The 16,880-nt window shown below is 51.0% G+C and overlaps 1 protein-coding gene across 2 annotated transcripts in view; it reads right to left on the bottom strand.

Moving 5' to 3' along the window:
- LOC128835010 (bifunctional epoxide hydrolase 2-like) overlaps window positions 1–16,880 on the bottom strand; it is a 97,955-nt gene that overhangs the window by 67,848 nt on the left and 13,227 nt on the right. Inside the window, exons 2-8 of one of the 2 annotated variants that reach the window (XM_054024291.1) lie at window positions 13,362–13,446; window positions 12,664–12,823; window positions 11,693–11,883; window positions 11,286–11,408; window positions 5,392–5,466; window positions 4,754–4,849; window positions 1,232–1,310 (exon numbers count right to left, since the gene is read on the bottom strand). In XM_054024291.1, coding sequence (XP_053880266.1) covers window positions 1,232–1,310; window positions 4,754–4,849; window positions 5,392–5,466; window positions 11,286–11,408; window positions 11,693–11,883; window positions 12,664–12,823; window positions 13,362–13,446 — 809 coding nt within the window. The remainder of the gene's footprint in view (window positions 1–1,231; window positions 1,311–4,753; window positions 4,850–5,391; window positions 5,467–11,285; window positions 11,409–11,692; window positions 11,884–12,663; window positions 12,824–13,361; window positions 13,447–16,880) is intronic. The other variant, XM_054024292.1, reaches the window with a different exon arrangement.

Below are 16,880 nucleotides of genomic sequence, written 5' to 3'. Positions count from 1 at the left end.
AGCTCCTGCTGCCTCGGGATAGAGTGCGTGCCGCACTGTTATTGCTAGTCAGGCATGGATGGCTGCAATGACCCTTCATCCCCCAGGTTTCCAGATGGCTCAGAGGATCGTTAACGGGTGACAGAGCCTCTCGCTCCTAGTTTGTTGGTTCAAATCCAGCCCAGGCTGGTAGTGACTGAAAGTCACTGAGATCCGGCAGCTGTTGGGTAGTTCATGCAAAGCACCTTATAAGGAAAGAGGGTGTTCGCTGCCGGTAGCCAGGGCATTCTCCCTATCCAATGCCATCACTTCTTGACAGCCGCAGCCAAGGCCAAGGATGGAATGGGTCAAAGAAGAGCACCACCAGTTGGATCACCACCTTGAGTTTTCTTGGAAGGTCTCCCATTCAAGTACCAACCAAGCCTGACCCTGCGCAGCTTAGAAGCTAAAGAGACAACTTAGGTATCGACAGCCAAGTCACCTCTTCTTGAGCTATTCTCCCACGGCATCCTGTGGGCAAGTTCACATCAAGGTTGTGCCGGGGTGGAAAGAGACAGGAAATTAAAATAAGACGGCCTGAAACAATCCAGCGTCACGAGCAGCACTTTTATAACTGACACGCCAGGTGGTTTCCTCCTTGATACCATGTAAACATTGGGAGGCTTTTGTATTTACTTTCCCTGCTTCAGGAGCATTTCAAATCCAAGCCACTCCTCAGACAAACACTAGAAGGAATAGATTCCCAGCCTGAGCTCACATCACACCAGGAGATTCTAGGAACCCGTGGGAGGTTATGAGGGAGGACAAGGGGGGGTCGGCAGACATACAGATACCAAGCGCATGTCAAGATGGTTTTGGCTGCTGTTCAGTTTGTGCCACACCACAGACTTAGACGTTAGCGCAATGGAAGAGATGTGTCAGACTATCCGGTTCATCTCCCTGCAAGGGTGCAATTCTTCCCTACAGTCCCTATATTCCCAGGAACTTTAGCAAAGGACGGGACATTCTCCCAAGAATCAGGGCTTTCCCCACTTCCCTTGGGAGACTCCCGCAGCCTAAATAGTTCTCACCAAGAGTGAATTGTACCCAATATTCAGCTTCAACTTCTCCTGGCTCATCTCCACCACAACAGTCCTCGCTAGGACCCAGCAGACACACAGATACGGCAGAAGAAGGCTGAGCAATTTATCTCTGCCCTCGTTGCTTGCCCCTCTAAGGGAGGGAGGAGGAGAGGATGGGAAACCCGACTGACCTGGGGGAGCAGTGGAATCTCCGTAGCCTTTCATATCCAAAGCCAGGACCCGGAAGCCAGCCTCAGCCAAAGCAGGGATCTAGAGCAGAAATAGAAAGAAACATGTGACCTTGGGAAACAGACTTGTGTCTGCTGTAGCTCGCCCACAGCTGGGAAGTGGACTTCCATTTATTTGAACTGTCCCCTTTTAGCATCCGGCACTATAGCAACTATGACACCTCAGTCACGAAAGCGAAGCTACCATGTGAATTCCACATGCTGGAAGGGGCGTAAGAATGACAACAGACACTGCTCTAGCAAATGACTGTAGCAAGCCAAACACCGGGCAAGACAATCCACGCCAGCTAGCACCACACTCAGAACGAGAGAGTCAGCCACTAAAGAGTAAAGGTGCCTTACATGGTGCATTGGCATTCAGACTGAGGCCGAGGCAAATTCCAGAGGCAGAGACCAAAAGAATAAACCCTGGATCGGTGCAGAGATTCCTCGGGGTTAGAGGTGGGACGTGAACTTCATACTAGACATTCAATCAGTGAGAGGGAAAGAGGGCTGGGGAGCAGAGTTCATTTGTGCACAATCACTTCTTGGCTGTGGGTTCAAAAACGTGCTTTGGGTCATAGAATCACAGAAGTGTAGGACTGGAAGGGACCTCGAGAGGTCATCGCGTCCAGTCCCCTACACTCAATGGAGGGCTAAGTAATAACTAGACCATTCCTGACAGGTGTTTGCCCAACCTGCTCTTTAAAACCTCCAATGATGGAGATTCCACAACCTCCCTAGGCAAATTTATTTTTGTGCTTAATCACCCTGACAGTTAGGAAGTTTTTCCTAATGTCCAACCTAAACTGCCCTTGTTGCAATTTAAGCCCATTGCTTCTTGTCCTATCCTGAGAGGTTAGAAAACAATTTTTCTCCCTCCTACTTGAAACAACTTTTTATGTACTTGAAAGCTGTTATGTCTCCTTTCAGTCTTCTCTTCTCCGGTCTAAACAAACCCAATTTTTTCAATCCTCTCCCATAAGTCATGTTTTTTAGACCTTTAATAATTTTTGTTGCTCTTCTCTGGACTTTCTGCGATTTGTCCACATCTTTCCTGAAATGTAGCGCCCAGAACTGGACACAATACCCCAGTTGAGGCCTAATCAATGCGGAGTAGAGCAGAAGAATTACTTTTCATGTCTTGCTTACAACACTCCTGCTAATACATCCCAGAATAGTCTTTTCTGCAACAGCGTTACACTGTTGACTCATTTAGCTTGTGATCCACTATGAACCCGAGATCTCTTTCCACAGTACTCCTTCCTAGGAGGTCATTTCCCATTTTGTACATGTGCAACTGATTGTTCCTTCCTAAGTGGAGTTCTTTGCATTTGTCCTCATTGAATTTCATCCTATTTACTTCAGACCATTTCTCCAATTTGTTCAGATCATTTTGAATTTTAATCCTAAACTCCTAAGCACTTGAAACCAGCTTGGTATCGTCCGCAAAGTTTATAAGTGTACTCTCTCTGCCATTATCTAATCATTGATGAAGATATTGAACAGAGCTGGACCCAGAACGGATTCCTGTGGGACCCCACTCGTTATGCCCTTCCAGCTCGATTGTGAACCACTGAGGATTACTCTCTGGGATCGGTTTTCCAACCAGTTATGCACCCATCTTATAGTAGCTCCATCTAGGCTGCATTTCCCAAGTTTATGAGACGGTCATGCCAGATAGTATCAAAAGCCTTACTAAAGTCAAGTTATATCACATCTACCACTTCCCCCCCCTCCATAAGGCCTGTCAAAGAAAACTATTAGGTTGGTTTGACATATTTGTTCTTGACAAATTCAGTGACTGTTATTTATCAGCTTATTATCTTCTAGGTGTTTGCAAATGGATTGCTTAATTATTTGCTCTATTAGCTTTCAGGGTACTAAAGTTAAGCTGACTGATCTGCAATTCCCCTGGTTGTCCTTATTTCCCTTTTTATAGATGGACACTATATTCGCCCTTTTTCAGTCTTCTGGAATCTCTCCCATCTTCCAGAACTTTTCAAAGATAATTGCTAATGGCTCAGATACCTCCTCAGTCAGCTCCTTGAGTATTCTAAGATGTATTTCATCAGACCCTGGTGACTTGAAGACATCTAACTTGTCTAAGTAATTTTTAACTTCCTCTTTTCCCTACCAGTGAGAGGTGCGGAGCCCAGCCAGGCTACAGCAGAGCAGGACTGAGGTGCTGCAACAGGGTGGCTTGGCCCTTCTGGGCCGGAGGGCCTGGGGCTAGCTACCCCTGCCCACTGAAGTGGCCCTGCTGGGTCGGACCGGGTAATTCCCTGTCAAAGGCAGCAGGTGGCTGCAGTGAAGGGGGAAGCTCAGAAAAGCTGCAGAACGTAAGAGAGGCTCCTGCAGGGAAGACCCCAGTACCAGGCGGGTTGGAAGTCAGAGCCAGAAACCTGAGACTCCCGCCAGTTAGGGTCTGGGACTGGCCTGTCAAAGCAGGGAGGGCCCCAGGCAGGAAGACATGGGAGTAGGGTGTGGCTGACAGGAGAAGGAAGCCATGCCAGAGTCTGGGACTGGCGGCTTCGGGTGGAGCAGCCTGGGACAGAGGGAGAGCTCCCTGTGTGGCAGATCAACCAGGGCCAGGTCTGAACTCTTGGGTTACCATGGTGGCCTTGGGCCCCCGAGGACTGTGTGACTCACTTGGGTTAAGCGAGCTCCAAGTGGGGCGCTGTCAGCCACAAGAGAGACTGTGTGGAGTTTAAGGGGCTCAACATGAGGGCTCAGAGGCAGCAGGGTGCCTGCAAAGTGACCACTGGCCACGAGGGGCTGCTACAGGTGGCCCAGCAGAGCGGTGTGCAGGCCCCAGGCTGGAATAGCAGTGGGGGGAGGCAGGGCAGAAGCGAGGGGCCAAGCGGAGAGGACAAGGTGATGCCCCGCAGCACCTAACGTTTTGCCTTTGCTTGCTGCTCCCAGCCTCTCACGGGAAGCAGGCATGTCACTGAACACCTAGAGCTGCATGCCAAGACTGTCGCTCAAGAGATCTCATCGGGGCTTGAGCCCAAACCATGCGCTCAGGGGACCTCCCACCAACACCCGGCAACTACCACCTGCCGGAGCATTACTGGGCCAGGACAGTCTGTTACTGCTCTGAGTCTGCCAGGGCAAGTTCCCCACTCCTCCAAACTGACCGGAGCGGGGGGCTGGGCGGGGGGGATGGGACACTGCCATCACGGCCCGGCCGATCAGTCATTTCAGCAGAGCAGAAGGGGCTGGGAGAGAAGGAAGGAAGAGGTGACAAAGATGGAGGGAGGAGCTCTAGATTGCAGATGAAAAAGGGCGATGGGAGACACACCAGGAATGAGGTAGTCAAAATTGGCCTCCACCGCTCGCCATGCAGTCACACAAGTGAGAACCCCCCTCCTTTCTTCTCATGAAGGCCACACCGCTGTGTAAGAAATGGCCACAACACGCTACACAGAGGTGGAGGATACACAGACAGCACCGCTGCCAGCCATTGGCCCGGCTTGGCATTACCTGGTACCTCCAGGAGAACCAGGATTCGGGGAAGCCATGGCAGAGGCACACCACTGGGCCATTCCCCATCTCGACAAAATGCAGCTGGACTCCAGGCTAGAGGGAAGAACAGGCACAAGTTTATTCCCCGCCCCACAGTCCTTCCCCTCCATTTTACACCCAGCAGTTACGCCCCACCCCCTTGCTGCGCGCTGGCATACGGAAGCTGGCCCCAGCGCCTGGCACTCAGGTCATTGGCCATCCAGAACCTTAGCCCCTGGCTGTAAACATTCCCCACCTTCCTGTAGCCCGGCCTATGGTGCAGCAGAGACCAGGCCAGTGCTCTCTCCGGTCCCGTTTTAGAGGATTTGGCTTCCAGCCTGGTCCTCAGGAAACAGTCTCACATGGTCAGAAAACAGCCCCCCCCGTGTAAAGTCTCTATCTGCCTTGCTTGAATTTCAGCCCATTGCTGTTAACTACACAGTGTGCTCCCAGTCTTCATATATAGGGATATAGCCACCTCTCTCCCTCCACGGCGTTAACACCCTTCACATGCATAGAGAGGGCAATCACTGGATACTAATGGCCCTCAACACCATAGTACTGGGACACTTAGCTATCAAGATGGCTTTCCTAACACACCGTTCGTTACAACCTACCTTGATTGGCACATAACCATGGGTCACGTTTCCTGGGTCACACGCAATTGGCAGAGTCTCTTCATGGCCAAGAAGCTACACGGTGAATAAAGAAAGTTCTCAGTTCTACACCAAACCCGCCCCCACTGCCAATGTTGGTGCCCAGCAACACAGCGGCCACAGGCCGTTTGCCCCTTTCTACTGCTCAGCCAGCCCTCTAAACCAGCCCCACCCTCTTTGGGAAGCTTCCGTCATTCAAAATGGTCGTAGCTCATTAGGCCTCCAGCTCAGGGGTTCTCAAACTACCTTGCACCACCACCCCCTTCTGACCACAACAATTACTACACAACCCCAGGAGGGAGGACTGAAGTCTGAGCCCACCTGAGCCCCGCCATCCCATGTAGGGGGCCAAAGCCCAAGCCTGAGCCCCACCGCCCTGAGTAAGGGGGCCGAAGCCCGAGCCCCGCTGCCCCAGGCCCCAGCAAGCCAGCCCTGGTGACCCACTTTGGGGTCCCAACCCACAGTTTGAGTACCGCTGAAAGTCTAGCTGTTTGCCCACATTATGAAAACCCCATGGGATTTGGCAAGACTGGCAGTATCTGCAGAAGGGAGAACCCGGACTGGCTAAGACAACCATTGGTGGGGCTGCGTGACCGGGTCCAGGACTGCCGTGCTCTCACAGCTGAGGGAAGAGGAATAGGCCGTACTCATCCAGTGCCATTATTCCTTCGCAGGTCTGAATGGAAACGGGCCAGGAGGCAGCTTTTAGATCCAGAACTGTCTGCAGCCCCTCTGGGACAGCACCTAGCCTGCAGCAGACACGCCTAGCAGTAGTGGATTTACCATGGAGCCACTGGCGCCATGGAGCCGGGCCCACACTCCAGGGGGGCCCCGACCAGGGCCACTCTTCTCCGCCCCCTGCTCTCTCCTGCGGGGGGCAGAAGCTTGGTGCTCCTGGCACTGAGGCTCCTGCTGCAGTAGGGCAGCCAAGCTCCCCCTCCCCTGCCTCTTCTCACAGCTTGCTCCCTTCCCACCCTCCCCCTCCCTGCCGCCGATCAGCTGTTTGCCGGCAGGAGGGTGGGGGAGGAGCACAGCCGCAGCATGCTCGCCTGGGGAGAGGAGGCAGAGAAGAGGCGGGGGTGGGGTTTTGGGGAGGGGGGTGGAAGGAACAAACCTACTCTGACTGCAGAGCTGCACAGCCAGGCTGAAAGAAGAAGGTGCTGCTCAGCTCCCCGGACTTTGCAGCTGGACACCCCCTTCTGGGTCCTAGTGCTGGTTGAGCTCCCGTCTGTGTGCTGGGAGCCATCCTTCATCTTGTACAACAGTGAGTGCCCGTGATGGGGCAGGCAGGGCAGGGGGACAGAGGCAGTGGGGAAGGAAGGAGGTGGGATAGGGAGGAGATGGAGTGGTGGGGAAGGGGCATGGGATGGGGAAAAGAAGAGGATAGGGCAGGGATTGGCAACCTTTGGCCCGCAGCCCGCCAGGGTAAGCCCCCTGGTGGGCCGGGCCAGTTTGTTTACCTGCCGCGTCTGCAGGTTCAGCCGATCGTGGCTCCAGGCCAATGGGGGGGGGCTGCAGGACAAGGGATGTGCTGGCCACGGCTTCTCGCAGCCTACATTGGCCTGGAGCGGCAAACCACAGCCAGTGGGTGCCGCAATCGGCCGAACCTGCGGACGGGGCAAGTAAACATACTGGCCTGGCCCACCGGGGGCTTAACCTAGTGGGCCACGTGCCAAAGGTTGCCAAGCCCTGGGATAGGGGAAACGGGGGCCCAGCATGCACATCCCTTTGGCAGCAGCTGGGGCTCCCCTGTTAAGCAGGCCCATCAAACCCTCACCCTGACAAGCCCCACCTCCCCTGCATCTGTACCACCCCGGTGAGCCCACACCTTCCCCACTGAGCCCCAACCACCTACACCTAGACCCCCCCACACCTGTAGATAAATCTCTGTATTAAGCATCTTCACATAACTTTCATATGACTTTGTATTATGCCTCTTCATATAACCCTGTATTAAGCTATTTTCATACAACTTTGTATCAAGTCTTTTGCTATAGGAACTTTGTATCAGATCCCTATGTAGAAAAACTTATAGAAAACTGTGTGTTAAGCCTTGGTATAATGTTATAGCTCCTAAGGATAGTTAAAGTAGAAGAAAAATGTCTTTTTGCTAGGAGTAGAATAAGATTCCCCCTCCCCACACTCCTTTAATCAATTGAATCATGTTGAATGAATGAGGTGTGAATGAGCAAGGCGTGGAAGGCAAGCACCTCCAGACAGCTAGTTGGAGAGGGGATGGAAGCCAGACCCAAGGACAATCAAAGTTGTCAAGTGGGCTCACTAAAGAAGAGCAGACATAAATGATGGCCTCGGGGCCGGGGGATTAGAATCAAGCACCTTCTTTTGGAAACAACCTCTTTGAACAGTATTGGGACAACACCCAGAAGGAAGCAGCACAAACGGCCAGCGGACACAGATTTTGAATCTGATATAGATTTGCATGAGAATCTGATGAGATTTGCTATAAATGTGAGGTGTCTTGCAGAGGACCCTGGGTCTTGTCAACATCGGAGCATTGATCCAGATCGGCAGAAGCCCGGCTCCACCCCCTCCCCCATCTAACTCACCTGGCCAGTGAAATTAAGGGGAGCAACTAGTTGGTAACAACAACAAGACAGTGTGTTTGTGAGTGCATGAGTGTAATATAGATCATATGCATATGATACAGTGTTGATTGATGCATGTATTACCAATGAATGTGCATCTAGCAGTTTGGGGTTTGTAAACAGTGCCCTTGTGCTGGGCTGAGTGGGGCCACTCCTGCTGCGCTGCGTCTCATTGCCCCCAACTGGCCCCTCGCTCTGTGGACCGCCCCCCATCACATGCCCTATATCCCCAATGGGGGCCCACAAATATGTTTGGCGTCCGGCCCACAAAAAGTTAATCCGGCCCTGACTCCTAGAACCCAACCTATAACCACCAGAAGCAATCCGGCAGGCTCAGACGGGAGGTACTGGTATCAGGTCCTCTCTGATTAAGGGGATTAAATTAATTCATGGCTTTAAAAGTAAATACCTACACTAAGGGAAAAAGCCCGGGAAGGAAGATTGCATGCATCTAGGTGTTACATGCACATTGGAGAACACAAGATACACCTGTTAGAGCTCCCCAACCCCTGTGAAGAGTGAGGATTCCCTGAGAATGGAGAGATGAGACCTGTAAAAGCAAGCAATTAAACACGCCATTCTAGTACACCAAGGATACTGCTCAGTCTCTTGCTTCCAGTGCTCGGTCTCTTGGGGAGACCATCAACCAGGAGGGCCAAATAGGCACTAACTTTGGTGGCAGTTTGCATGACATGGGCACCTACCACATAGGAGACAGAATGAAACACTTGGTTTGTTCTTTCTGGTAACGTAAGCTACCAATCACCTACCCAATGGTGGTAGCTGCCGATCAGGCCTGGATTGGAGCTTGTGACCTACAGGCAAAAGACTTTGTGCTCAACCACCAATCCTCTGAACTATCCATTTCCACTCACGCGCGTAGGCTAAAGCTAGGCACCCAAATGGGAAGACATTGGGCACCTAGAATCATATTTAGGCAGCCAGAATGGGATTTTCCAAAGGTCCATTGCTTCTTTAGCAGTCCCATGACTGTCAGCGGGATACTTCTAAGTCACTTGGATGCTGCTGAAAATCTCAGCCCTACCACCTCGTCTCAGGCACCTCCACCGCTGTCCGCTACATTACAAGACAGACTAAAAATCTTGTAAACCGTAATTGCTACTATTTGTACTATTGTAGTGCCTAGAAACTCTAATAATGCATCAGCGCCCCCCTGCGTTAGGTGCTGTACAAACACAAAGATACAGATTGTAAACTCTCTGGGGCAGAGATCAAGTTTAAGACCTGAAACAACAGGCAGATGCAGCAAACGGGTAGTGTGGAGCACAAGGGAACAATGAGACAACACTGGTCAAGCAGTGGTCAGAGCACCCCCACTGCCTAACTTCTGCGGTTTATATTCTGCCAGTTTTGATCAAAGAATTTACACCCCCAATGCGGATTTTTGCTACAACATGGTATTAGCAACCTAATCGCAAACATCTAACACTTATCAGATGCTTTGAGATCTATGGAAGAAAAGCATCACATACAAGTGATAAGTATGTTCACATAACTAGAACGGCCTTAAAAATAATGTTGTGTGCTGTGTTGTTGTAGCCGTGTCAGTTAAAGGATTTGAGAGACCACAAGGTGGGTGAGGTCCTATATATTTTATTGGATCAACTTCTGCAGGTGAAAGAGAAACTTTTGAGCTCAAAAGCTTGTCTCTTTCACTCACAGAAGTTGGCCCAATAAAATATACCTCCACCCACCTTGTGTGTCTGACAAAATAAAGGATAAAGTCACAGTGCACTTCTGCACAGCAAAGTCCAGCCTCTGCTAACATAGCTCGGTGAACTATTAATCATGCCAGACAACTCTCCCAAGGGTGAGAGAAAGAGTAGACGCTATAAGAAACCCTCTTGTAGGGAGATGGGAGAGGAGCCGACTTTACAAAGCATCAGGAAGAAGGAGCCTTGGCAGACAGCAGGCACCACAAGGTATTAACCCAGGGGTAGGCGAACTGATTTTCAGTGGCACTCACACTGCCCAGGTCCTGATCACCGGTCCGGGGGGCTCTGCATTTTAATTTAATTTTAAATGAAAATTCTTAAACATTTTAAAAACCTTATTTACTTTACATACAACAATAGTTTAGTTATATATTATAGACCTTATAGAAAGAGAACTTCTAAAAATGTTAAAATGTATTACTGGCATGTGAAACCTTAAATTAGAGTGAATAAATGAAGACTCAGCCCACCACTTCTGAAAGGTTGCCGACCCCTGTATTAACCTATGAGCAAGGGAAGCATGGAAAGCTTCACTCAGGCTCTGCAGGTGGTAACATGATCTGCTTGTGATTCAATAAGCCAACATTAGTCCAACACTGCAAAAGGTGAGAAAGGCTGAGTGGAATTACAATCATTAGCACCTTAGCCAAGGAGAAGCCACCACTTAGTACTGATCCTCAGGGCACCACACTATTAACTTCCTTTCGTGCTCATTAAAGTCTTACTTTGGTTCCTACCTGACAGTTCTTAATCCATCACAGGGCTTTACCTCCTTATCAGATCCATGTGTGGGACTTTTTAAATGAATTGTATCCGCCAGATCTTTTAACATCCTCCTCTATTTTGCTACCTCTTCTACAGAATTCTAACAGATTAGAGCGGCAGGATTAACCCTTCCAAGAGCCGGACTACTTTGCTCCAGTTTTACGACATTCACCCAGGTACTTCATAACTGAACCAAGTTCTTTTCTCACTCTGGATTGACAGCAGTGTTAGGTAATGCCATCGCTACAACCGAGTTACTCAGGATTGACAGTGGCATAACTGATAGCACAATTTGACCCTCTGTCCTTAACGGAGATGGGCGAAATTAGGGCATTTTAGTTTCGGTTAGCCTCATCTTATCTGGGTTTCATTTTGCAAAGCCAGGAGTGATCTGGACCTGGGGTGAATTTGACCTGAACCCTTTAAAGGACAAGAACACGGCATTTTAGCCTAAAGGTGCAATTTGAGAGGGATTCTGAGGCCACTAACAAAAACAGGTCTTGGAATAAAATTACCATCACAACCACACTCAGAAAAACACCGTACAGTACAGGGTCAAGAGAGCCACTCCAGGGAAATTTCACTCTAAACGATAGTAGGCTAGACAAGAGCAGGAGTCTATCTACCATAGGTTAGGATATTTCTACAGCCCCCAGCTTTGCGGTATCTAAACTCTGAACTATGTGTTCTGTCCAGAGGGAGGAGACAGTAAATGCACAGATTCAGAAAGCACTTAGCCACTAGATACCTGAATTCCACACAGGTCCTGCAGTTCCTTCACGGCAGCATCCGTGTCCTTGACCAGGATGGTGGCTATTCCCATTTCCCGGGCTGGCTTTAAGTTAGCATCGATGTCATCCAGGAAAATAACCTGGATTCAGGAGAGATTCAGAACCTGGGGTCAGTCAAGGGAGAGGAGAGTTTTGGGGAGTACAAGAAGAAGGGGACATTGCTGTGATTCCCCAGTGATTTGGGCCAAGAGATTTTCACGTCAGTGTCTACCGATTTTGGGTGACCAACTTGAGAAGCCCTGGTTCACAGCCGACAGGTGTGCCCAGCACTTTTGGAAAGCCAGGCCCCTTTTGTATGTCTAGTTGGGTCGCTTTGGGCAGTCTTTGCCATTGTCCCGTAACTAGAAGTAAGTTGTGCCTGCACCTCCTGTGGTTTCGCCTTCAGCACGCCCAGCGCGTACTCGTAAATTCGAGGGTCCGGCTTCTTCAGACCGACGCGGCACGACTCGATCACCAGATCAAAATGCCTCCTCACCAGAGAGAACGCAAGAGCCGTGATGTGTCTCTGAGGGCCGTCATCTATCCAGTTATTTGTGAGCACACACGTCCTGAACCCTGTAACAAACAGACGGCTAAATGGGTCGCGGGGCTATTCAGACTGGGAACGGTTAAGGAGAATCCGCCTTTCCACCACCCAGCTGTCTATCAGCAATTACACATCTCATCTCTCTATGTCCACTTTAACCACAGAGGATCTTTACAAACAAAGGGCCCAACTTTGCGAGGCTCTACTCATGCAAGGTCTCTTTACTCCTGAAGTCAGGAGGGACCACTCGAGTGAGGACTCCCTGTTGAGCAAGGGGTGCACGATCAAGACCTTCTACCACCCAGTCACGTAATCCTGTTCAGAAATTTACCAAGCTCCATCTTAAGGTCAGGTAGGTTGTTAGATGAAGAGCACACCACTTCTGTTATACAACAGTTTGGGACAGGAAGTGAAGAAGAATCCCCATGTCCCATTGAGACTGTTGGTGAAATTTAGGTAGGCAGAATGGAATCTGGCCACCAGCAGAGGTTTCTGCTTTTGATCACTGGGTTGAAGAAATTGACAGGACTTCATTTTGGGAGATTGAACAGTCCCTCTAAGGCAGCCACTCCATGCGGATTTGGATGCCGTCTCTTTCTAAGGCGGTGGTTTGGTTGCTCGGGTCTGTTTGACCTAGTCCCAACTGAGGATTGGTTTTTTTTGTTTGTTTGTTTCCAATAAATCCAGTCCACATAGGCAAAGAGAAACCCTATTGTAACAAGAATGGGCCAGGATCACACCTGAACGTGGTTACTGGTGTAGCATAGCTGGGTGGGAAGGAATGCTAACAGCAAGCAGCCATCACTTACCATTGTTCCTGAGAGTTATAGCAGCTTGCAGAACAGCAGTATTGAGCTTTCCTTGTGTCATAATATCCTCAAAGACCTGTGCTATGGAGAACGTCTCCGGGAGAGAAGCCCCCGAGGAGGCAGCAAACTTCTTGCAATCCTCTTCCAGCTCCGAAACCAGCTTAAAAAACAGAGTTCCCATCACCCAAAGGAGATCAAGTTACATCTCAACACACAATGAGAAAAAGTCACTCAAAACTCTGAATCCCATCAATAGACATGCTCCGCATTAACTATTTCCTAAGTTTAAGGGTTACCAATAAGCTAGTATTAAAGACCCCGCTCCCCCAGAAAGCAGGAATGAAAGGATTTAGCCAGAAGGGATAAAGGAACCAAGTACATTTGGTTTTAGATTTAATGAAATAGCGTTGGACATAAGCCAAGTAATTAATCTACCACTGGTGGAGGCTATTTCTCATGGTGAAACTGCCAAGCTATAGCAGACCTAAACCCATCCTGAGGCCAGACTAGCTAAGTGTGAACACTGCAGAGTTACCGTTGTCAAGATTCAAACCTAGCCCCTTCTTGGCCCAAAGGCAATAGCTTCACCAGGTGAGCCAAGAAGAAACCTTGTCTTGGCAGGACATCTGCACAGCTTGTGTCCAACACAAGTCCTGCCCTGCCCATCTGCTCAGCGCTCAGCTGAGATGATCTCTTACCTGAGATACGGTGATCTCCCCTCTCATCGCTCTGGCATAGGGACCATCGGGGCCTGCTCCAACAATGACATTTTGCAAAAAGTTCCTTAAAAAAAAAAAATCAACGAATACATTACAGTAAGGAACGAACAAGCAGCAACTGGCTCCAGGATGCTGCTGTCAAGTTACAACTTCCTGCAAGGCAAGGACCGAGCATTGTCAATGCACTGGCGGGAACCCATTCGGCAGTTCAGTTCTACTCTGAAGAGGGACTCCCAAGAGAGCTTCTCACTCCCCAGGGATCTTTGATTCATCGAGTGGGGAAAACGTTTATTCCTGTGTCTCCTGTTGACACTGCAGAGTGCTGAGCGAGAACGCCGGATATTATTCTCCTTACGCATCATCTACCCATTGGTCCTGCAAGCCTCAGAATAAAAACCAGTAGCAAGGGAGGGAAAGTCACTTACGGAAAAGACGTCATCTTACTTGAGAGCAGAAGGCCTCCAAGTCAAACATGAGAGATGAAAATGACCTATTAAGCTAGTGGGCTAAATTAATCCCTGGTGCAACTCCAGTCAAGTTAAGTCATAGAAGAAGCTTGGTTCATCCCTTGCCACTGCAGTGTGGATCCCAAGACTCTCCGATGCTTTGTACAGTCCAGAACTGAGTTCAAGTGCTGAAGCTTCTATCACTTCCGCTAAATGAATACTGTTGGCCTAGTAGATTTTACGTCAGGAAAGCTTTTGTGATGTTCATCTCAGATTTTCCCTTTGCTTTGTTTCATCCCATCACTGATTTGTACTGGGAGGCAGCGCGTGGCCTAGAGGACTGGGACTGCTGGGCAACCTTGGGAAATTCACTTCACCTCCCTGCGCCTCAGTTTCCCCATCTGCTTAACTGGGATGATAGTGACCTCCTTTGTAAAGTGCTTTGAGATCTTCTATTAATTGAGGCCCCAAACCTGAAACAACTTCAATGTTTGAGCCCTGTGCGGATACAAAATTTCCATTTGCATCTGATCCACAAACACGGTCCGTGGATACCCGCAGATTTGCAGGACTCTGCTCATTGTGACTATCTTAGGTACTACTATGGCCCCATTACCCTAGTATCTCAGCACCTCACTGAGTGCTATTACCCCATTGTACAGATGGGGAATGGAGAGAGATGAAGTGACCTGGGCCAAAGTCACACAGCGGGTGTCTGTGGCAGAGCAGGAATCAATTCCTGGTCTCCCACAGACCAGGCTGGTGCTCTAACCTCTAGACCAGGGGTGGGCAAACTTTTTAGCCTGAGGGCCACATCTGGGTATGGCAGACCATGAATGCTCACAAAATTGGGGGTTGAGGTGTGTGGGGGGGTTGAGGGCTCTGGCTTGGGGTGCAAACTCCGGGCTGGGACCAAGGGTTCGGAGAGCAGGAGGGTGATCAGGGCTGGGGGTGTGGGGAGCTCAGTGGTTTGAGCATTGGCCTGCTAAACCCAGAGTTGTGAGTTCAATCCTTGAGGGGGCCATTTAGAAAATGGAGGTAAAAATCTGCCTGGGGATTGGTCCTGCTTTGAGCAGGGGGTTGGACTAGATACCTCCTGAGGTCCCTTCCAACCCTGATATTCTATGAAATCTATGAAAGGCTCCGGGTTGCAGGCTCCAGTCGCTGCTTACCTCAAGCGGTCCCAGAAGCAGCAGCATGTCTCCCCCTCCAACTCCCCCTCCAGCTCTGCGCGTTGCCCTGCCCGCAGGCGCCGCCCCTACAGCTCCCATTGGCCGCGGTTCCTGGCCAATGGGAGCTGCAGAGCCGGTGGTTGGGGTGGAGGTAGTGTGCGGAGCCCCCTGGCAGTCCCTACATGTAGGAGGGGGGGACATGCCGCTGCTTCCAAGCCCCCAACCCTGCTCTCCGGCTGAAGTTTGAGGGCCGGATTAAAAGGTCAGATAGGCCGGATGCGAGCAACAGGCCGTATTTTGCCCACCCCTGCTCTAGAACATGCGCTCTCCTCCAGTTCTATGCACCTCTCACAGCAGCACACAGGGTGGCTCTTTCACCCTCTAGCTCAGAGGCAGGCAAACCTGGCCCATGGGACCGTCCTGCCCGGCCCTTCAGATCCCGGCCGGGGAGGCTAGCCCCCAGCCCCTCCACTGCTGTCCCCCCTTCCCCGCAGCCTCAGCTTGCCGTGCCGCCAGCGCTCTGGGCAGTGGGGCTGCAAGTTCCTGCCAGGTGGTGTGGCTGGCTTCGGCTGAGTGGCAGAGCTGCCAGTCCTGGTGCTCTGAGCAGCATGGTAAGGGGGCGGGGAGGTTGGATAAGGGGCAGGGGCCCCGGGGTGCAGTCAGGGGACAGGGAGCAGTGGGCAGTTGAATGGGGTGCAGGTTCGGGAGGGCGCGGTCAGGGGACAGGGGGATTGGATAGGCGTGGGGTCTCAGGAGGCCTGTCAGGGGGCGGGGGTGTGGCTAGGGGGCAGGGCAGTCAGGACAGGAAGCAGGGAGGTTGGATGGGGGTGGGGTCCCCCAGGGGGGTGGTTAGGGGCAAGGGGTCCTGGAAGGGAGCAGTCAGGGGACAAGGAGCAGGGGGGTTGGATGGGTTGGAGTTCTGAGGGGGGGCAGTCAGGGGATGGATTGGGGCGGATAGGGGGTGGGGGTCAGGCTGTTTGGGGAGGCACAGTCTTCAGAACCCCGATGTGGCCCTCAATCCAAAAAGTTTGCCCGCCCCTGCTCTAGAGGAAAGATTCTTGCAATGCCACTGCTCCAAAGCGCCTTCCCCTAGGGGGCGCCCCGGCAGCAGGACCGCAGAGAGGGCACCCATCCACATCAATGACTAACCCAGCCCCCACAACGAAGGGCCGAGAGGGAACTTTTTAAAAAAAAATGCCCTTATTTAAGGCTCGATCCTGTGAGACGCTGGATGCCCTCGCCTCCCATTGGCTGCCCACCAGCATCAACGCCTTGCTGGTCAGACTACAGAGCAGACATGCAACTAGGGGGCTCTGCTACCCCACCTCAATAGTTTTGTGCCACCCAAACTAATGCCTCCTCCTCCCCATCCCCCCCCCCCGATTACGCCCTGCAAAGTGCCACTATCCCATCTGCGTTAGCAGCTAAATGTACAGCTTAAACTACATTCGTTCGTTTAATCTTTCCTCATTAGCTTAATCCTTCCGGCCCCTCCAGCCATTTTGGAGAACTTTGTTCTATCAAAGGTTTGAGCAACAATTTCTCAGATACCTGGCTCCCGTCTCGCCAGGATCCAGCAGGTAATGGAAAGTCTGACACATCAAAAGAAACATCAGAATCGACAGGAGGAGCTAAAAAGACAAAGGCCTTTTGAACGGCGAGTCGCGTCACAGATCAAGTGGGGCCGCTCCAGTTTGTTGCTGACATTAAGACGGTTTAAATAATCAGATCACAGCCAGTCCAGCTCCCTGACAATGCAGGCTAAACCTCTCCAGCACATTTTCTAGTGTATTGGCCACTCTGGTTGCCAGCAACCCAAACAATGTAGGTTCCAACGCTCCCCTAGTCACCGCTCTCTTGACAGGTTTCCTTCCCCGGTC

Source organism: Malaclemys terrapin, chromosome 3 (assembly GCF_027887155.1).
Source record: "Malaclemys terrapin pileata isolate rMalTer1 chromosome 3, rMalTer1.hap1, whole genome shotgun sequence".
Lineage (NCBI taxonomy): Eukaryota > Metazoa > Chordata > Testudines > Emydidae > Malaclemys > Malaclemys terrapin.
The sequence above is the reverse complement of the archived record's forward strand: the minus strand, read 5'-3'. Positions and strand labels throughout refer to the sequence as shown.